A 22,937-nucleotide genomic window follows, 5' to 3' on the forward strand; every position below is an offset into this window, starting at 1 on the left:
ATTCGCCTTTTGTGCCAGTTGCTGTTGGCAATCAGTTCATCTGGATGCATTACATGGTGTCAGTCATCCTTACTGTGGTCTTGCAAAGTATAGCTGTATTGTTATTCCCATGATACTGAGTTTAAAATGCCATTGTGGATGTTCTTAGAGACTCAAACTGACAGAGAAAGACTTGCTTAAGGCCAACTGAATTCATGGCGGACACAAGATCTGTTTCTGTTTATGGTGCCTTTTCTTTTGCTACCTTGTGCCTGTACCTCTTTGCAGGCTTAGAATCATAGAATTTCAGGTTGCTTCCAGACAGGCTCCAAATCCATGCCAAAGTGGGTTTTAAAACCCCACTTTGGTGCAGATTTGAGTCCCCATGCCGGCCAAAAATTCTGGGCTTTCTGGGAAGGGTGAGGGGTGGCTACATACAGCCACCCCAAAACCCTCAAATTTCCCCCTAAAAAGTAAAAAAACAAAAAAAAACCTTTCCTGGCTGACATAGCATTCTCCTTTGCACCCTTCTAGTGTGAGGAAATGACGCACTAGAGCAGGGGTCCTAAAACTTTTTAAGTGGAGGGCCGGTTCATGGTCCTTCAGACTGTTGAGGGGCCGAATTATCATTAAAAAAACAAACAAATTCCTATGCACACTGCACATGTCTTATTTGTAGTGCAAAAAACCCCCAACAACAATTATTTGTTTGTTTGTTTGTTTACTACATTTATACACCACTCATTCTCATCCCGAAGGGGACTCAGACCAGTTTACAAGTTGTATGTACATACAATATATTATATTATTAGCATAGCACAATATTAGCATTATATATTACTATATTGTACTATACCACTATACTGTAATATTATTAATAATATTACATTTAATATATAATATATAATTAATATTATTATATTGTATTATTATTAGTATTATATTGTATACATTATAATATTATTATCAATATTATAGGTACACAATATATGATATCATTACCATAGCATAATATTAGTAAATGAAAGAATACAATACAATATTTAAAAATAAAAACAATTTTAACCTACATAATCCTACCAGGATTTCAGTGGGAAGTGTGGGCCTGCTTCTGGCCAATGAGATAGTCAAGTTAATTAGGATTGTTGTTGTTGTGTGCCTTCAAGTCATTTCAGACTTTGGGTGAGCCTAAGTCTAAAACTATGGGCGGGGGCCAGGTAAATGACTTTGGAGGGCCACATCCGGCCCCCGGGCCTTAGTTTGCACTAGAGGAAGGAGGAAGAAAATTCTTTCTCATGTTCCTCCCTCCATGAGCCCAATAGGTTTGGATGGCAAATGGGAACTCACCCCCCGGGTAGGCCTAGAAATGCCTGAATCTAAGGTAGACCTAGATCTAATGAGGTATCGTCATCATCATCATCATCAACAACAACAACAATAACAACAACAACAATAATAACAACTTTATTTTTCTATTCCACCCCATCTCCCCGAAGGGACTCAGGGCAGCTTACATGGGGATCAAGCCCTAAAAACACAATGATACATAGCATAAAATTACATTCCAAAATTAATACATAAAATATATAAAAACATCAAATATCATAATTCAATAATCCAACAACTGACCAGTGCCATGGAGAGCTGGGATGAGGAATAAAATCTGTATAGTAGGAATAAAGGCCATTGGTAAGGAGAGGCATAAAACAGTGCAAAGCTATAGGTGAGGTAGAGATGTGTCGATTTAATCGAAAGCACATTGAAATAGCCAGGTTTTCAAGTTTTTCTGGAAAGAGTCCAATGTGGGGACTAGTTTATCCATGAACTGCAGCCACAGATTCTAAATCTATGGATTCCACCATCCACGGCTTGAACATTTCCATCTTCTCTTTTGCTGCCATGTTTTCTGCTAAAACTGAAGCATTTAGGGACCAAAATAATTTGCACTGTATCATTTTGACCCAACCCTTTGTATGAGAACTTGAATAGCATCAGACAGCTGAATCTAGCATTGGTTTAAGAGGAAACTGGTTTAGGTAAAATAGGAAGCTCTTGGAATAATGCACACCGTCTAATGTTAAAATGCAACTTAATCCCAAAGCTAGTGATATTTTCCAGACAGGGAACACTCTGTGTGATGTGTGGCACAAGGCCTCGTTTGGCAAGGAAGAGGTATTGGCTCTTATAGTGGAGATGAAATAGCTGATGCCAAAGGAGGAGAACGGGGGAACTGGTTGGAGATTTTTTTTCTTTTATGCAGAAACAGAGCAAATGCAGGAAAATATATAGATATTTCGTGTATATATATATAGATCATGGTACATATTTTTAAAAAGGGTGTTAGTTTTAAAATAGCTCATAATTTATAGTACGGGTGGGCAAATATATTTCTCAGATGTTCCTGCACTGCATTTCTAGTTGGTATAAGAAAGATGACTTGGAGACTGGTACCATCTTATCGGAAGAGAAAGGAACATCTGCACTTGTTCTTGGTGCTCTCTTGTCCGATAGGGATAAGTACATAGCTTGGACAAAGAGGGATTAGGTGCTTTGTTTTCCTTTCCTGTTTGTTTTTGTTTCCTCTATCAGCCACTTGTCCCAACAGCCTTATGAGAAGATAACATTTATTCAGTCAGGGTTAATTAAGTGACCGTCTAATGTTGTAACTAAAAGGACCTGGTCCAAGCTTCTCTCTTCCCATTTCCCATTTATTGAATGAACTCTGTAATGAGATTCTTAATTCCCTTTTGTAGAGTTTGCTGAATTTTATCTTACAGTTTGTATATTTTGTTCAGACTCTAAATGTTCTAATGTTTTATGTTGATATTTTATGCTGGTTTGTATGATTATACTATTTTACCTGTTTTACATTGGTTTAATTATGCTGTATTTTATTGTATTTTGGAACTGGGCTTGTCCCCATGTGAGCCGCCCCGAGTCCCCTCTGGGGAGATGGGAGCGGGATATAAAAATAAAGTTATATTATTATTATTATTACTATTATTATTATTATTATTATTATTATTATTATTATTATTATTGCTCATTGATAAAGAAGGGCATGTCACAACAGGTCTTTCTCTTATCCTTTTTAGATTTCTTTAGAAAGGACCAGGCTGTTCCTGTCTAATAATAATAATAATAATAATAATAATAATAATAATAATAATAACAACAACTTTATTTTTATACCCCGCCTCTATCTCCCCGAAGGGGACTCAGGGCGGCTTACATGGGGCCAAGCCCGAATAAAAACAATAGCAATATAAAACACAACAATAGACAAAAAACATGCACAATTATAAAGATTTAAATATTAGCCAATAAAAACAAATGACAAGAACTAATAATAAACTGTCTAAGAATGTACAGTATTTCTTTAATGTACAGTATTCCTTCTGTTGTGGATGTAAACTTATTTTTCTGCCTACATTTTTGCTTCTGTGAATTCACCAGTATCTTTGTTGCTGCCAAATGAAAGGCCCTAGCAGATCTTTTTTGTGACCCCAACATTGAGCTAAGGGGACCCCATTTGGGGTCGAGGCCCACAGTTTAAGAAGCAGTGTAATAAGACAATCAGTGGCTACCCAGCATGATTTTCTTAGGGGCTCATTGATACAGACCACTTAGATTGGTGTCTAGTTGGATCAACTTCATGGCATCTAAATGCTCCATGGGGCTACCAGCTTAACCTGGAGGAAAACCTGAATCCTGACTCAAGATTTGGGTATTCTCCCAAATTAGGGAGAGTGAAGACACTCTGGTTGGTTCAAATTGGGCAGACTTGTAGCTAGTTACATTATAATAATGAAGGGCACATGCCACATGAATCACTCTCTGAGCTTGCTTATTGAGATGGGATATAACATGTTTTCAATTGTAGTAAACTATATTGGGAGCTTGTTTTCTTTGGTGGAAATGCATTGTAACCAGTGAATCCCCCCCCCCCCCTTGCATTTTCTTATTCTTGTGGCTGTTGTAGTTCAGCCCATGATTGTGCCTGCTCCTAATGTCAATGAGGACATGGATTATGGGATTTCTGGGTTTGCGAGCCAACATGAGATTTTAAGTCTGGAAACTGAGCAGTCTATGTCTCATGAAGGCAACATTCCAGAGAGGGTCCAGATGCTACTGAGAAGTCATTCTCTAGGGAAGCAAGGACAGAGGCTGAAATGAGTTCAGAGAATGAACTCCTAGGTGGACAGGATAATGAGCTGGTAGATAGGAGGCATCGTTTTTTTTTAAACTTTCATGCTTCATGCTCTGGAGGTCAAAGTACTTGTTAGAAAAGAAGCTGTTATCAGATAGGGAATGGCATGATTTCATGTGTATATAAGAAAAGCCAGGGAGATTTTCCAGTAGTCTGGTCAACGTTGGATTTGAGGCTACATCTCTTGCCAAGTTCTAGTCAAGCCTGCTAAGAGAATTCTAGTTCCATGTCATCGCTCGTTCATGTTTCATGCTTCCAAGTTTGAAGGATTATTCCTGTTTTTTTATGGGATTTATGTTGTCTTGTGTATTCTGGTTCCATTGTATTCCTGTGCTTTTGAATCTACTCTTGTACCTTGAATCTTGTGGACTATTTCATACATTTGGACTTTGACATTTTTGCTATTTTTGCTGAACTGCTTTTTATATAATCTTCAGTAAACTGCTTTGCTGATTTAACTTGAACTGGAGTGTGGTGGTAAAGCACAGATGTGTTTTCTGCCATGGAGTACAACAGTGACACATTAAAACTGGGTGGTAGGCTTCTATATAAATTTTATTGTCAACATAGAATTGCTGACTAGGGAAACACAATGCTGATGTAGATCACCAGGAGGTGAATGACTTTCCCCCAGATCATTCATCAATCAATATTTTAGGAGAACAGAACTTCCTTCCACACAGTACAGATAAATGTCCTTTCATTCGCTATAGTAAGTGTCCAGGTTTTTGTGAAGTTAATTATGTTTATGTGAGCCCTCCTTGAAATGGTTTTATTTCAAGGCATTGGCACTCTGATTGGGTACACCTGACATCTGCAAATTAGATGAAACTTTTGGATAAGGCCCAGGCCTACTAATCGATTTGCTTCTTAAAGATACATTGCATGTTACTATCCTACCCCTTTTGTCTGTACAGTCTGCTCTTAATTCTTTACGAGTCCCACTGGTTTTTCCCAGTCTAACTTTTCACATAAAGTGATTTTTAGTCTTGGAATAAATTTAGAGTTAAAAGAGCATGTCCCTGCCTTTTAGAAATCCCATTTCAGTTGCCAGGATTTTGAAAGAGTTGGATACATAGATACATAGCCTGGCAGTTATGCTTTTGCGCCATCTGTTTCCATGGAATCTACCCTTTTTAAAGAACTGGAGCAGTTCATTGTTATGTGCAGATGTTGACTTGCAACCTTTATTTGCACAGAGTGACAGAAGTATTTACTCCACCCCTCTCAGTAGTGAAAATATCCTCTGGCCTGTATAGAAATTAATGTACATCTCTTTTCAGCCAGCAGGAGCAATTCTGCTCTTCCACTTAGAGCAAACTTCTTGACCATGATCCAGGACGCTTTGCTCTACACGTAACCCTATCTTTCTCATTAACTGGAGAGAAAGGGGAAAAGGGCATAACATCTCCTACAGGTGACTAAAGACTTCTTTTGATTGATTACCTCTTTGGTTATAAATTTAATTCATATCATATTGATGTCCAGCAAGGACTTAATCCCTTTGGAGGTACGGAGAGAAGAATTTATTGTTATTTTAACAAGGTGGGGTGAAGCAAAGTGCTGCTACTGTCTGAAAGCCAATACCCGCTCCTGTATTTCCCTTCTCTTCCCCTTTCCTTGTATTCAGCTAAGGCCAATTCATTTGAAATTTTGATGCTGAACTGCCAAAGGATTTTTGAAGGCACTTCAGGTCATGCCTGTTACATTCAGTGAAGAGCCATGTTTAGTCCTAGCAAAATTTCTGACACTGTCATCCCTCCGTTTCCATCCCAATAAAGAAATTTATTTGTACATCAAAGCCAAGGAGATAGTTCATTTTTTCCTTCTTTGTGTTATTATTTGTAACTAGACTGATTACATTATAATTCTTATCATCTCTTCCTAAGTGAGCATCTGAAGTTATGCAGCTGGAATCTTAGCTGTCAGTGTAGCTAAAATATTTTAGGATTGGACTCATATATCTTTCAAAACGATTCCTCTTGTATTCTGTTGCAACTTCCAGGCATCTGAACACACATTAACACTCTGGACAGTTATCCACTTGCCAATCTAGTGTACCTCCGCTAGTGTCCAGCTGCCCAGGAATGGACTTTGTCACTTTCAGTTACTTGTTAGGCAAAATAAAATGAAAGTCTAGATTTAGGCCTAGCTTCCAAACAGGTGATTGTTCCTTCCCCAGTCCTTTTGTGTGTGTGTCAGGAGCAACCTGAGTCGCTTCTGGTGTGAGAGAATTGGCCGTCTGCAAGGACGTTGCCCAGGGAACGCCCGGATGTTTTTGATGTTTTTACCATCTTTATGGGAGGCTTCTCTCATGTCCCCGCATGGAGCTGGAGCTGATAGAGGGAGCTCATCCGCGCTCTCCCCAGTCCTGACAATCTGCTGCACATACAGTTCCCAATCCACTTGGTGAAAACATTAAACACTGGATATTATTTATGCAGCTTCTCTTTGAACACACATTTCCCAGTTCAGTAATGTGTGCAAGCTTACTTCTTCATATACAGGTAGTCTTCTAGTAAATATCTGATTTACAAATGACTCCTAGTTACAAACGGGGGTGAGACATCAGGAAATGAAAGGAAATCCACCCCTGGAAATTCACTCCTGAAAGAGTTATCATTATGGGGAAAAGTGTCTCCATTGAAACTTTATTACCAGTCTTTGTTTTCATGACAACTAATATTTTCAAAATCCAATTAACACAGAAAGTGAGGTGAAATCTTCTGAACAAGGGTACAGATAGTAAAACAAACACCACAAGGATGTTAATACTGCCCTATGCTATCCAGAACACATGTGTGTAATATGTATGTTAGTTGGAACAGGTACATTTTTAAAGTCTGCTTATCTATCATCAGGGCCGGCCCTAGGTAATTTTCAAGTGTAGGCGAACAGAATTTTGCCCCCCCCCCCAACCAATCACTGAAAAATAAAAGCGTTAGATAAGCGAAAATGTTGGATAATAAGGAGGGATTAAGGAAAAGCCTATTAAACATCAAATTAGATTATGATTTTACAAATTAAGAACCAAAACATCATGTTTTACAACAAATCAAGAGAAAAAGCAGTTCAATACATGGTAATGTTATGTAGGAATTACTAAATTTGTGAATTTAGCACCAAACATTGAACTGGGATATAGGGCAGTGCGGACTCAGTTGACCCAGTTCAAAGCAGATATTGTGAGATTTTCTGCCTTGATATTCTGGGTTATATGGCTGTGTGGAAGAGCCCTGAGGGTCCTTCCACACAGCCATAGAACCCAGAATATCAAGGTGCGCAAGAGAAAGAAGAGAGGAGTTTTTTTAGAGGAAGAAAAGGATAGCGGCATGAAGAGAACGCCCCTTGGCGAACAGCAGCCTCTCCCCAAAGAGGAATGCAATCCCCTTTCCTCTCCCTTTTGATGGCAGGAAAGGTGGGCACGGAGGTGATGAGGAGGACAACGCAGGAGTGGGAAGGAATGGTGGCACCGTTTCTTCACTCATGGAAATAGAGAGACACCCACAGAGAGAGTGGGAGGGAGGAACAGCCACCTGCCCTTCTTCCTGCCTGCCTTCCCTAACGCACCGCTTCTCCTTCCACTGCCCGTGCTTTCCCCCAAGAAAGGGGAAGGGGAGGAGGGGGAGGAGGAAAAAGCCTCCTCGCCTGGTTCTCCTCCTTCTCCCTCTCCCCAGCAGGAAGGACAAGGCCCCACTCCTTGGCGCCGAGCCCTTCCTCCTGCGCTCATCTCATGCCGGGGTTCAAGCCGCCTCTGCCTCCTCTGCCATGTTCCTGGGATGCCCGGCAGCGGCCCTGGGGGCTTCCCTCCACCTTCTCGCGCCCTCCTTTCTTGACAAGGGGGCGGTGTGCAAGAGGGGGCACCGCCATTCCCCCCTCCTCCACCCCTGGCAGGCGCCCGGCCCCTTGCTTCTGAGGGGCGCTTGCGGAGGCAGGCCAGGCCGCGCTCGTGGAGGGCAGGGGAGCCAGGGAGGGGGAGGAAGGCAGGCTGAGCCCTCATGGCGCCTTCCGGAACTGTGTAATCTGACTAACGCCACGGCCTGCATCCACGGCCTGGCCTTCGCCCAGGCTGCGGTGCCCCCTAGGCGCCCCCTAGAGGATGGCGCCTTTGGCAACCACCTACTTGGCCTAACGGGTGAACCGCCCCTGTCTATCATAGTATCCTTTCTGCTATGGATGGGAATGGCCAAAGGTGGTTAGGATGTGAGCCCTTGGTACATTCTCTCCTACTTTGGAAGATTTTTTCCCAATATTAATTTTATTTGTAGATATGCAGCATCAGAGGGTAAATGGGTAGCCCTCTGAATGTTGTTGGATTTCAGCTCCTGCCATCTCTTGATTATGCTGGCTGGAGCCATTTAGAGCTGGCAGTACAACAACATCTAGAGGGCAACACGTTTCTCACCCTTGATGTGTATGGACAAGTGCTTCTTGTTTTATGCTCAATTTTCAGCGACCAAATATTTGCCTGGTTCACATACTTGAACTGTTCATAGTTTGGAAGTTTATTATAGTGTACAAGGAAATATTTCTTTATTGGGCATGTGGAAATATTTACATTAGTTGTTTACTTGCCAGAGATTAGGCTTCTCTTCTTTCCCAAGAATTTACATGCAACAGCTCTTTGCCTCATATGCCCACTACATTGCTTCAGTGGGCAGGTGATTGTTGTTCTTCTGCACCCTGTAGTACGTAATGCAAATTCTGATGGACCTAGGATAAATGGAAAGTGTTTCTGGGCAAATTGGGTGGGAGGAAAATATATTCCTCTGTCTCCTACCCTCCACCATGGAAGAGAGAGATGAACACTATCCAGAGGTTGAATCTATTGGTAGTTGCAATGAATGTACGCCCAAATAAAGTAGGATTTTTAGAATGGGGTTTATTTAAACAGGGATTACTAATCCCATTCATATTTACACTAGTTCAGCCATTCCCAAAGTCTAGTCCAGGGGCCCCCAAACTACGGCCCAGGAGCCACATGTGGCCCATTGAAGCCATTTATCCAGCCCCCGCGGTGGTGGCTCCCTCCTCCTCCACCGAGGAAGGCACGTGAGGTGCAAAGTAGGTAAACGCACATGCCTTTCCTTCCTCCCTGACCCCACATGCACCTTTCCCACTGAGGAAGGTGCACACGGGGCGAGGGAAGAGGGAAAGGTGCAGACTTTTCCCGCCTTGTCCTTCGCCCGGGGCACAGCTTCCAAAGCTTTGCTTGTATTTATAATGGTATTTTAATTATTATTTAATTAATAATTAATTATTAAGGGGTGCTTTGCTAGTGCTTTTGGTGCACAAAGGCAGAAGGGGGTTGGACTAAATGGCCCAAGGAGTCTCTTCCAACCCTCTTTATTATTATTGTTATTATTATTAACATTAAGGCTGTATTTGTTCCCATTTTTTTTGTTTTTTTACTTCAAAATAAAATCTGTGCAGTGTGCATAGGAATTTGTTCATAGTTTTTTTTTAAAAAAAACTATAGTCTGGCCCTCCAATGGTCTGAGGGACTGTGAACTGGCTCCCTGTTTAAAAAGTTTGGGGACCCATGCTCTAGTCCTTCAACTCCCAAAATCTCTGACCTTTGACTAAAGTGGCTGAGGCTTCTGAAAGCTATAGTCCAAAACACCTAGAGAACCAGACTTTGGGAAACACTGCTCTAGTTGGACTAACATTGAATGAACATTGCCTTTAGTTAAAGGTTCTCTGTTAGATAGATGATATATTGCTTTGCTTCAGATTTCAGGGAATCCTCCTGAAATTAGTATTTAGTACTGTAAATCTAAAAGGTACAAATTTATTTCAACAGGAACAATTTTGTTTTGCTGGATAGATTCCACTTATTCCTTGGCCTTTACATCTGTTGAATTCTTGCAAAATGTTTCATGGCTGATGATCTTCCCCAGGAAAAATACAGCTGTTCTCAGGTCCTTTTGGTGATATAATCACCTAGTCTAGTATCCTAATTTGTACACTTTATTCGTTCAAGATCATTCTGTTTATTGTAAAGGAGGATCTTCTTTCTGTTGGAAATAGCAACCTTTTTCAAGCCTCCACTAGTTATTTGTTATGTTTGTTATGTATTTGTTGAACAGCTCTTCCCTAACATATAGCTGGAATCTCTTCCTGCAATTTGAATCCATTGCTCCGTGTCCTAATCTCTAGAGCAGAAGAAAACAAGCTCCCACCCTTCTCTTTATGACGTTCTTTCAAAATCTTTAAAATCTTTTTAATCTTTAACATTTCTTTTAATTTGTTAAATTAATAATTTTATGTATTTGAAATATTTTATTGTTTTAAATGGTTTTAGGATGTTAGTATTTATTATGCTTGTATGCTATCCTGAGATCTTTTTTTATAGGTTTTTACTCATTAACAGAGAACTTTGTATTGAATGTGTGATGACATGAAAGAGCATACTCTACCCAGTGTCAAAATCAATAATTGTAATCTGACGGTTCTTTGGATGTTTCCTTTTTTCTTTAGGTAGATGAAATTTATCATGATGAATCACTAGGAGTTCACATCAACATTGTCCTGGTTAGAATGATCATGGTGGGATACAGACAGGTAAACTATTAATACTTTTAATACTTAAAAAACAATTGTCCCTTGATCCAGGAATACTGGAGGGCCATGGGTTTCCTGATCTGCTATATATGATGAGGAATTGTGTTATTTCAGAATACATCTATGAGGATCTAATTATCTAAATCATACTCACAATTCAAAATACCCATTTCTTTAATATATAAAGGGATATATCAGCCTTGGGTAATTCTTGGATGGGAGACTGCCCACACATAGCTAATACTGTAGGCTGTATTTCAAAGGAAGGAACTGGCCAAATCACCTCTTATAGGTGACTTGAGGACATATACACATCTGAGCAAATACAGGGATATTAAACTGTAGAAAGACTTTGTGAAGATGGTAGCCTTTGGTGGAAATTGGGGAAGTTACTTTTAGGACTGTAATTCATAGAATCACTATGCAAGTAATGGCTAGCTGGTTTATATTGTAGTCCAAAATGTAAATTTTCCAAGTCCAACTCTACTTTATGTAGGAGGATGTTTCTCCTGCAAATGTTTCTCATGCAAGTATGTGTCATTATCTATTGATTTGTGTGTCTTTACAAGGCAGACCCCTAAGGTTCTGTGCTAGCAGGCCTCAAGGGGGACTAGGACATGTGTCCAGCCTTGAGAAGAGGCTAGCAAAATAGTTAAGAATGGGATAAACAAAAGTGGGCGAATACAGAGGGATTGGGATTTGTTTTCCATTCTCGCTTCACTCCAGTGAGCCATGCCAACATGTCTGTTGCAACTAGAAGTGATATCACATCACATTTGGTTTCATACTCAACACTTTTTCCTTATATGTGGTGGGCATGTGTGTTCTGCAGCAAAATCATTGTGTTTTGCAGCAGTTTTGAGCTATTTTGAATGTTATTGATGAAAAATTCATTTGGGAGGGGGATTTAGGGGGATTTCAGTACTGCCCTCTGGGACATGTTTTGCCAATACCCAGCATCAGTTTTTTGTGTGTCAGGAGCGACTTAAGAAACTGCAGGTGACTTCTGATGTGAGAGAATTGACCGTCTGCAAGGACTTGGCCAAGGGGCGCCCCAATGTTTGATATTTTACCATTGTTGTGGAAGGCTTCTCTCATGTCCCCACATGGGAATCTGGAGCTGACAGAGGGAGCTCACTCTCTCTTCTCCGGATTTGAATCGCTGACCTGTCAGTTGTCAGAGTTTAACCCACTGCGCCATTGGGGGCTCCAGTCAGTTGATACTGGGGAAAAAATCTGAGATTATATAACAGTCATTATAATCAAAGCATAGGATTCTGAACTAGACTTTCCCAATCCTCCATTTAAAGCCTAGTCCTTTCCACCTTCACTATGACTAAACTTTTCTTATTTTGCCTTCTGTAGTCAATCAGCTTAATAGAACGAGGAAATCCATCTCGAAGCTTGGAGCAGGTCTGCCGGTGGGCTCATTCTCAGCAGCGCTCAGATCCTGAACATGTGGAATACCATGATCATGCTGTGTTCCTCACCAGGCAAGATTTTGGTCCCGCAGGTATGCAAGGTACTGTATTTATCTTCATCAGGTATGTGGAGTTTGGTGAACTCATGCAAAGCCCATCAGTTTGAGAGTATTGCCATTGGCAGCCTAAGTGGATATGGCTTTTCTGGAGAGATTGCCTAGAAAGTTTTGCAAAAGCCAGTAAATTTGGAATTATATTAGAAAAGATTAAAAATTGACATAAATATATCTTATCAACTTGCACTGTGAACAAACTCAAGAGAAAAACATGGTGGTACTTCACATCTGCACAACTTCTGACTCATTAACTCCTGAATAACTGCTGGTTATATATTGTGGCCTCATAGTGGTATTTGATCTTCTGTTACTGCATTTTTAGACAGGTAGTAAAATCAGTGTGTCACTGAACCTTCACGGAAGTGATTATGTGTTTGTACGGTTATATTTTATTTGGTGGGTCACACATGGTGCTGGCCTGCACCATATTCTTCACTCATTCAGAACAGCACAGTAAAGCTTAGGTTGAATAAAGGGTGTGAAGGAGAGAGTTTATAGAGAAGCAATCAAAGCAAGGATAGTTAACCCTTTTTGTCCCTACCAGTTTTTTCTCAGAAAACCCTCTGCTTCCATCATGGCTAGCCCAAGATTTTTTGCCCAAATGATGTCTCACCATAAAACATAACATAATTAATTTCTTTTGGTGCTAATGAATGCAACACACTATTATGTTGACACTCTGATTTGTTCTTAGGTTTTTTTTGGTGCTGGATGTTCATCATTAGTGCTCTCTGAAGCAATGTTGGACTGGAAATGAGACCACTGTTAATAATAATAACAACAACAACCTTTTATTTGTACCCTGCCACCATCTCCCAAAGGGACTTGGGGTGGCTCACAGAGCATTCAAGGTATAACATGCAAAGTACAAAAAGTGCAGAAACAAAACATAAACAATAAACACTGTTGTAGCTCAGCAAGTGGCAGAAGATTTTTCTGACATTTCAGAGGACGGAGGGTTTGATGGGTTCAAAGTGATGAGTCTGTCAGTGTTAGGAGAGAATTGCAGGCGTAGGATGTTGATTTTTTGGATTCCTGTGATCGTTCCCAGGCAACCGAGTAAAGTGAAAGAAGTGAAAGGTCAATTTCTCTTGAGAACTGGCCTTCAGCTGATGGGGAATTTTCCCGAGAAGCCAGATTAGGCTTGAGAATAGAGGGAGTGAAAAATAGACTAATTAGATATTCTGAGAGAATCTGTGATAACCTTGAGGACCAGGTGTGTTTGGCATGATCTCATGGCTACTTGGACAGACTTAAATTAAGTGGGGTTGGCTTCATGCCTCTCAGAGGAGAAAACCTTGCCATATGGGATGGCTCTCCTGTCTGTCTCTGCTCTCAAGTTCATGATTCAAGTATCCTCAAGTTTCCTCTTCTGGTCCATGCCTTTGTTTTTGTTTTTTTGAAGGGTTTACCTTGAATCAGTTCCTGTTTTCTTGTTCATGGATTTATGTTTGAAGAACTGCTGTGGATTTTGGCTCTCTTGACTTTATATACGTTGTCATTTTTGGAATATTGCTGTTTTGTATTTTCTTTTCTTCTCACCCTTTTGGAAATGCCCTTTTTCCATTTTTACCCACTTTCTCCAATAAACATTTTTAGATAGAACTGGACTCTGGTGTGGTGCTGGGTGAAAAGGAGTTTTCAGTGCTAGAATGTAATAACCACATGTTTTTTAAATGGCCTGGATTTTGTTTGAAAAAAGGGTAAAGAAGAGGTTTGTAGAGGGAGAAGGACACTGTGGGCCCTTCCACACAGCCATATAACCCAGAATATCTAGCAAATGCTAACAGATGTAAATAGATGCAAACATGTTTTTTATCAGTCACAGTTCTTATCACAGTTTACCAAGCAGGTCAACTAGTTCAGTTCTCATTAACAGGTTTTAATTGCAATTCCACAAGCAGGCAGTTAGTCATTGCAGGCCTTAATATTTTTGAATGGTGTCTTCAAAATTATTAGCTCTCATTCATTCATCCCTTCCTTCCATAAAGTTCATTCATACCCACACATATTTATATTTCATTTATCAAATCTGCACATTATATTTTCATGATCTCTGCCCTCCACTATTTTCTCTTCCTGACTTGCCTCAAATGAACTTTCGTGTAGATTACTCTCCAAGCTTGGCTCAGGGCAAGGAATATATTGTTTTTCAAAAGAACCACAGGGTTAGCTCTGTGTGTGTGTGTGTGTGTGTGTGTGTGTGTGTGTGTATGTTTGTTGAAATCAGAAAGAACTAACTCCCTATGCAGTTTTTCCTATACAGATTCACTTTCTGCATTAGCTCATATTTTCCTTTTTAAGCTATTTTTCCCATTGAAAGAAGAGAGACTTGTAAGCAGAGTAAGCCTCCGGGACTTATTAGTATGCAATTTCCAAGTTCCAGTTGCATTTACTTTAGTTGCTATAAGCTGTAAAGTAGGGGAAAACTATACAAGACTAATTCCTTATACTTCATTTGTAATCTTGTGATCTGAGATTTTCTTGAGGAGGTGGGAAGGGCAAGCAAAACTTGACCTAAAAGCACATTTATCCTCATTTATCCTTAGCTGATTTTTTTTTTTGCTGTAAACAAAAAGAGGTGAGGTATCTGAAAAGAATCCCAAGCATTAGACTTTGTTTTTACTGTCTCTCACTCCCAAGGAAAAAAATTTCTTATAACCAATAGCAATTCAGTGTTTCGCCCTTATGCACACCCTTGTTCTGCCCAAAGCAATGAACTGGAGTCCAGTAAACAATCCTAACCTGCCCTTTTAACAACACTCTTATTGGAGGAACTGTTTCTTACACAACAGATGCTACAGTTCAAAACTCCCGTCTGTATGGCTGTAAATAACATTCCATTTCAAATGAATATTTACAGTAGGGCTAAGGAACATTTGGCCCCATTAGCTCCAACTATTATGATTAATGGCCAGGTTTCATGGGAATTGTATCCTAGTGTCTGAGGATCATTCACATTACATGATGCTATGGTTCCACTTTAGCTGCCATGGCAACATTATGTGGAATCACAGAACCTGTAGATTAGAGTGGGATATTTCAAACTCTCAGCCAGAGATTGTTGGGCCTCACCAAACTACAAACTTCAGGATTCCTTACAAAGTAAAAGAATTTTGAGTTTCATTGTATGTGTTCACAAGTTCAGTGAGAATGATAATGGGGAATCCATCCTTTATCTTAGATAAAAATTTGAAGAGAAATTGCATTATTGTTTGTAAATTAATGTTTTAATGTTTTATGATTTTATGCCTATGTTTTAAATGTATTTATGTGGTTGTATTTTATTGTGTATTGCTGGGCTTGGTCCCCATGTGAGCTGCTCCAAGTCCCTTCGAGGAGATGGGGCGGGATATAAGAATAAAGTTATTATTATTATTGTTATTATTTTATTATGACACAGCAAACAAGATAGATATGCTGGATTTCATATCACAAAATCACAAGTCGAACACTTCCCAAGTGTCTAGGACTGTGGGATGTATTTTCGGATGATGCGCGCAGATCCCAGCAGGGTGGCCTTTTGCAGTTGGCAGATCGTAATTTTGTCAATGTCTATTGTTTCCAAATGCCGGCTGAGATCTTTTGGCACGGCACCCAGTGTGCCGATCACCACTGGGACCACCTGGTTGTTGTTGTTGTTGTTGTTATTATTATTATTATTATTATTATTATTATTATTATTATTATTATTATTATTAATCGATTAAGCATGTTTTTTCTTTCTTTGAGATTTTCAGGGGAGCCTCAGGGGGAAAAAGGGAAGGGAGGCATGAAACAATTAGTGCTGTTTTATTGCTTAAGTGGCAGTCAGGGAGGAGTTCTCTATTTTCTCTCCCTTTTACTTTTTTTTGTATTATTCCACTTTTTCTAAGGCCCCTTCCATACAGCTGTATAAAATCCACATTGAACTGGATTATATGGCAGTGTGGACTCAGATAATCCAGTTCAAAGCAGATATTGTGGATTCTGAGTTATATGGCAGTGTGGAAGGACCCTATGACAAGGGGGAAGGGAGTTAAATTAAAAAATATCAAGACTTAGGCTGGATCTAAACTGCCCTATATCCCAGTATCCAATCCCAGGTTTTCTATTTATCCCAGATTATCTGGCCGTGTGGACTCATAATTCAGTTTAAAGTAAAAAACCTGGGATATTGGGCAGTATGGAAGGGTCTTTAAATGCTTTAAGAAATATTGCCATTTAAAGAAGGAAAGAAAAGAGTCTTGTGTCTCTGAGAAAAATTATATTTACCTGCATCACGCAAAAACTATCTGAACACCATCTTGCTCTGTGTACTATTTGCAAAGGCATTGTTTGACTTCCACAGAATTTGGATGTAGGGAAAGGAAGGGAGATGGAAAGATGAGAGAGAGCTAACTTTATCATCAGTTTAAGTGCTGGGAAGATCCTGGCACAGGCTATATCAGTTGAGGGAACACCATGTGAACCACAATTAAGCAAGTACTAAGTATCCCTTTTATGAATAAGGCTGAATTTGGAACATTCTACTTTTGAGGGGGTTGGACTGGATGGCCCATGAGGTCTCTTCCAACTCTACTATTCTATGATTCTATGACAGGTTTAATCGCTCACTATAGAGCACCATTTGGTGTTGTAATCCCACAAAAAAAAAAAGAGTGAATGAGGCTTCCCTGAGATCTCTCAGTTGTTTTCTGTTGCTGAGCAGGGATTTCAAATCTGGTCTCCAAAGTCCTAGGTACCATCTACACTGCCATATAAAATCCAGATTATCGTCTTTGAACTGGATTATATGGTAGTGTAGAAGAGACCTTAGTCCAACATTTAAACCAATGTGGTACATTGCTTTTGATTCATTATTACCAGGTGTGCATACCAGATTTAGCAAAGTCAATATTATTAACTCCAGGAGAATTATATGAGCCTCTTATGATCTACTTGGAGGAGCATTAACAAAACCTTGCTGCGTCATAGCAAAGGTTTGTCTAGTAGCAAGATCCATCTACACACACTGTCTCACACTGTTGATCCCCATCAATTGAGTAGGGCGGAATATAAATAAAGTCTTATTATAACTGAATAGCTGTGCCTGGCCACACGTTGCTGTGGCGAAGTATGGTGGTATGGGAAATAAAGTATTGAGGAATTGGTGGTAGTTAAGGTAAAGGGTAAACGTTTTCCCCTGACATTAAGTCCAGTTGTGACTGACTCTGGGGGTTGGTGCTCATCTCCATTTCTAAGCCGAAGAGCCGGCGTTGTCCGTAGACTCCTCCAAGGTCATGTGGGATGACTGCATGGAGCGGCGTTACCTTCCCACCGGAGCAGTACCTATTGATGCACTCACATTTGCATGTTTTTGAACTTCTGGGTTGGCAGAAGCTGGGGCTAACAGTGGGGGCTCTCTCCGCTCCCCCAATTCAAACCTGCGGCTTTTCAGTCCAGAAGTTCAGCAGCTCAGCGCTTTAACACGCTGCGCCATCAGGGGATATTATTTCCTAAAGGTTGTGAATATACAATATTTCTGATTGGTTTTTTTTGTCAGTTGGAGGCAAGTATGAATGCTGCAATTAGGGAAAATGATTAGGATGTAATGGTCTTGCAGCTTTAAAGCCTGGCAGTTTACTCCATGAGTGAATTTTTTGTTGGGAGGTGTTAGCTGGCCCTGATTGTTTCCTGTCTGGAATTCCCTTGTTTTCAGAGTGATGTTGTTTGCGATATTTTATGTGCTTCTAATGTCTGTGGCCCTGGGAAAACAGAGGATTTGCCAGACTTTGATGATGGGAATACTTTGTTGGGAGGTGTTAGCTGGCCCTGATTGTTTCCTGTGTGGAATTCCCCTGTTTTCAGAGTGTTGTTCTTTATTTAGTGTTCTGATTTTAGAGGTTGTATTGTTCTGTTTTATTATACCACATTAATTTTTATATATTCTGATTTTAGTTTTTGAATACTTGGAGCCAGATTGTATTCATTTTCACGGTTGACCGCAACATAATAATAATAATAATAATAATAATAATAATAATAATAATAATAATAATAATGACTTTGGTAATACACAGTGCTTCACTCCCTTCTCAGCTTCCTTTCTGGAAGAATCCTTTCTTGGGAGGTGTTAGCTGGCCCTGATTGTTTCCTTTGTGGAATGTGCAATTTCCCTGCTTTCAGACTGTTGGTCTTTATTTACTGTCCTGGTTTTAGAGATTATATTGTTGTGCATTATTCTATCCCAGTAATTATTTCATATTAAAGTAGAAACTCACTTATCCAACATTCGCTTATACAATGTTCTGGATTATCCAACACAGTCTGCCTTTTCATAATCAATGTTTTTGTAGTCAGTGTTTTAAATTCCTTGTGATATTTTAGTGGTAAATTTGTAAATACAGTACTGTAATTACTACATAGCATTACTGCGCATGGAACTACTTTTTCTGTCAAATTTGCTGTATAATATGGTGTTTTGGTGCTTAATTTGTATAACGATTACCTAATTTGATGTTTAATCGGCTTTTCCTGAATCCCTTCTTATTATCCAACGTATTCACTTATCCTGCCGGCCTGATTATGTTGGATAAGTGAGACTCTACTGTATATTTATAATCTTATATTTTCTGCTTAGAACTGGATTATATGAGGCCCCTTCTTCACAGCTGTATAAAATGCACACTGAAGTGAATTGTATGGCAGTGTGGAGTCAAGATAATCCAGTACAAAGCAGATAATATAAGATTATAAATGGGTTATATAGCTGTGTGGAAGGGCCTTAAGTCTATACTGCCATATAATCCAGTGCAAATTAGATAATCTGTGGAAGAGACCTAAGTGAGGCCTAAATCTGCCTGTCCCCTAACTGAACCCCGGCTGTCCCTTGGCTGAGTTGCTAGGAGACCAAGTGGGCAGAGATTAGCCCTCTAAACTGGCAGCAATTGGATAAAAACAATTATTGCTCTCCCTCTAATTAGGACTTTATTTTTCTTTTCTTTTTGTTGTATCAACCTAAAGGCGTGGATGATGGGTTGTGTTGTCAAATTTTGAGGTTGGGGGGCCTGTAGTTTTGTTGTCTTGTCGGTCGCCTTGATGCCACCACTCATTTATATATATAGATGTTCAGTGGCAAACTATTTCAAACCTACGGTACCATACATAGCGGGGTGGGAATTAAAGATCTTTCAAGATAAAGTTGAACTGAATGCTTCAATAGCCCTGGCCAACTCAGCTAGTGGTTAGGAATGCTGCAAGTTGGAGTCCAGTAGCATCTAGGGCTGCATAATTGCTGGCCGCCATGTATATGAATAGTGAAAATAGGCAAAATAAAGCTATCTATGTACAAGGCATTTGGGAGGAATTAATGAAGAAATGAATAACTTTAATAAGAAAAGAGGCATGCCAAGTTTAGGCTAGAACCCCAAAGTAGCCTAATGAAAGCTAAATCTTTCCAATGGGCCAAGGAACTGTCAGTGTAGGGATGAAAGAACTGGAAACCAGTGGCTGAGAAAAATAGAATTGACCATCCTAGCTTGAACACAGAACAAAAGGCAAAGGACACTTCCCAAAGAGCAGTCCACATTTTGTTTGCAGTTATCATTTGTCAATCTCAAGCTTCAGGAAAATGTGCATGAAACACATGCTGTATCTTCATCAGTGAGCACAAATAAATCTCTGTCTAGGCCCTTTCTGTAATGGCAATGTGATTGTGAAGTGGGTAGGGAAAGAATGTTGCCTCTTGATGGGAAGTTATAGCTGTAGAGATACATACGCAAGACTGCACAGCATGCCCTCAGTATCTGCTGGGGTTGGTTCCAGGATCCCCCATGGATACCAAAGTCTGTGGAGGCACAAGTCTCTTTAAATGCAATGGTATAATAAAATGGTGAACAACGCAAGTGAATGATGGAGAGAGCCTGAGGATCTGAGAACTGGTGGGAAGCTACAGCAGGGTATGTCTACACAGCTTAGTGTTTGGCATGCAGAAAAATTAAAGGTTTGCTTTTTGGAGTTTTTCTCTGAATATTTTTATCCTTGACTTACTTTACTTAGGTGATCTCTCATTGTCAGAGTGTGATTGTCTTCCAGGTGTAGTGTCTTGGCAGTCGATAGGTAGGTGACTATCAAGCCCTATTCTCGACCTGCATGTGAGGATATCGGTTTCCAGGTGGAAGGCAATCCTGATCAGAGTTGGTTTGATGTGCCTTCCTCTTGACATGTTTCTCCCTTTCGTCTTCCATTTATGCCTCTTCAGATTCAAGCACTACTGATCACAGCTGACCTCCAGCTAAAGCATTCAAGGGCCAGGGCTTCCCTGTTCTCGGTGACTATGCCACACTTTTTAGGGTTAGCTTTACGCCAATCTTTAAATCTCTTTTCCTATCCAACAATATTCCGTTTTCCATTCTTGAGTTGGGAGTATAGTAACTGCTTTGGGCGATGGTGATCGGGCATTCGGACAATGTGGGCAGTCCAGTGGAGTTGACGACGTAGGAGCATTGCTTCAGTGCTGGTGGTCTTTGCTTCTTCCACGATGCTGACATTTGTCTGCCTCTCTTCCCAAGAAATTTGCAGGATTTTTCAGAGGTAACGCTGATGGAATCGTTCCAGGAGTTGAGTGTGGCATCTGTCGACAGTCCATGTTTTGCAGGCGTATAACAGGATTGGGAGGACACGAGCTTTATAAACAAGCACCTTGGTATCCCTAAGGATGTCCCGATCCTCAAACACTCTCTGCTTCATTCAAAAAAAATGCTGCACTCGCAGATCTCAGGCGGTGTTTCAGTGTTAATGCTGATTTTTGTGAAGAGGTGGCTGTCAAGGTAGTGGAAATGGTCAACATATTCTAACATTACACCATTAAGCTTTATTTCTGGCATTGCAGAGGGATTGGCTGGTGACTGCCGGAAGAGCACTTTGGTTTTCTCGATGTTCAGTGAGAGACCTAGCATCTTGTAGGCTTCTGCAAAGGTGGTTGATTGAATCTGATGATGCCAAACCCAGGAATATGGAGGAGCTCACTGTATCTACATCTTGCTATGTTCAGGTGGAGCTGGTGGCTTGTAAAGAGTGTAAAACAACTGAGCACATATCTTGGATATTGAAAGCAAGCCCTAATGTAATGTCCCCATTGAAACAGCTGTCTGTGATGTCTGGACTTTGGTTTCTGTGGAAATACATTTTTCCATTAGTTGTTACCCTTACTCAGTACTGTTCCACCCAGCCGTTTAGTTTAGAAATATATTTCAGCATGATCACATTTGCGCTAATAAAACCCAGTGCCTGATTCATTCATATTTGTTCTGCTTTGACTGGGTATCCGTGGAATGAACAACACGAGATCTTGGCAGTGTTCAGGGGTCAGGGCAAGTCTTCAGCTTCTTGGGGAAAAAAATATGCTGCAACTCCACAAATGTTTGGGCTCAGCACAGGGAGAGCAGCCAAGGGAGGTAGTCAGCAAAACTGAAATGGTAATTAAGAGTGCACACGCTGGTGGCTGGCTTTCTCAAAAAGGGCCTAGCATTGATCCTGCTAAAACCATTTACTTTAATGGAAAGTGCTCTGTGCTTTTAAACCTGGTAGCTATGCAGCATATTGTAAATGGAAGATCAAAGTTACAAAGATGGCCATTCATGGCTTTGGCACTATTCCCCGACTTTCCAGTTCCATTTGGCAAGCCTGGCCACTTTAAAACGCTGAAGCCTCTGTCTGGGTGGAATGCAGTGTGTAGGGTTGTGTGTAATAGACTATCATGGGAAAAGGAGAGGGATTATTTCCCTCCCTAACCCCTGGAATAGCTGTTTATGTGGATTCTTCTGTGCTATTACAGTTGAGAGGTAGCTAAATCTCTGTCCTGCAACATGGGGTTACCTCATTTATCACACCAAGCAGACATTTTCCTCCTAACATTGCTGAAACGACTCTTGCCTCTTTCTTTCTGGATTAAGACATGATTACTGGCAGATTAAGTTAGTGTGATGACAATAAAAATGGTTTTCCAGATACATCTAGTACTGAATTCAGATATCAAACATTGGTTTAAGAAGCCAACACTATACACTTCTGCCTGTATTAATTTTTATGCATTGGTCTCTAATTTGTTTCTGAGCCCAGTGCAAGATGGTGTTAATTTTACAATCCCAGGCTTAGTGTATTTTAAAGCAGGGCTAGTAGTCATTGTGGTTCCTGTTGGGTTTTGAATCTCTTCCTCCCCTGTAGTTCTAAAAGCTTCCAAGTCACCTACTGTATAACGTATAAGTATATAGATTTTAGTTTTAAAATTGCCCCTAAAAAGCTCAGTCAACTTATCCATGGGTCAGTATAAGTATTGTAGCTTTTCTTATCAAAAAAGGGATTTTGGGCTGCATCAAAAGGAGTATAGTGTCTAGATTGAAGGAAATCACGGTGCCTCTCTATTCTGCTTTGGTTAGACCTCGCCTGGAATACTGTGTCCAATTCTGGGCACCACAGTTCAAAAGCGATATTGACAAGCTGAAAGGGATCCAGAGGTAGGTGACCAAAATGATCAAAGATCTGGAGACCATGAATCCCTAAGAGGAGTGTCTTAAAGAGCTGGGCATTGTTTAGCCTGCAGAAGAGAAGGTTGAGAGGAGACATGATAGCCATGTATAAATATGTGAAAGGATACCATAAGGAAGTGGGAACAGGTTCGTTTTCTGC

General features: G+C 40.3%; 1 protein-coding gene across 3 annotated transcripts in view; it reads left to right on the forward strand.

The window, feature by feature from the left end:
* Positions 1–22,937, forward strand: part of adamts14 (ADAM metallopeptidase with thrombospondin type 1 motif 14) — a 113,067-nt gene that overhangs the window by 42,207 nt on the left and 47,923 nt on the right. For 2 of the 3 annotated variants that reach the window (XM_062976221.1, XM_062976223.1), the window contains exons 5-6: positions 10,670–10,753; positions 12,119–12,275. In XM_062976221.1, the coding sequence (XP_062832291.1) occupies positions 10,670–10,753; positions 12,119–12,275 (241 nt within the window). The remainder of the gene's footprint in view (positions 1–10,669; positions 10,754–12,118; positions 12,276–22,937) is intronic. The other variant, XM_062976222.1, reaches the window with a different exon arrangement.

This window comes from Anolis carolinensis, chromosome 3 (assembly GCF_035594765.1).
Source record: "Anolis carolinensis isolate JA03-04 chromosome 3, rAnoCar3.1.pri, whole genome shotgun sequence".
Classification (NCBI taxonomy): Eukaryota; Metazoa; Chordata; class Lepidosauria; order Squamata; family Dactyloidae; genus Anolis; species Anolis carolinensis.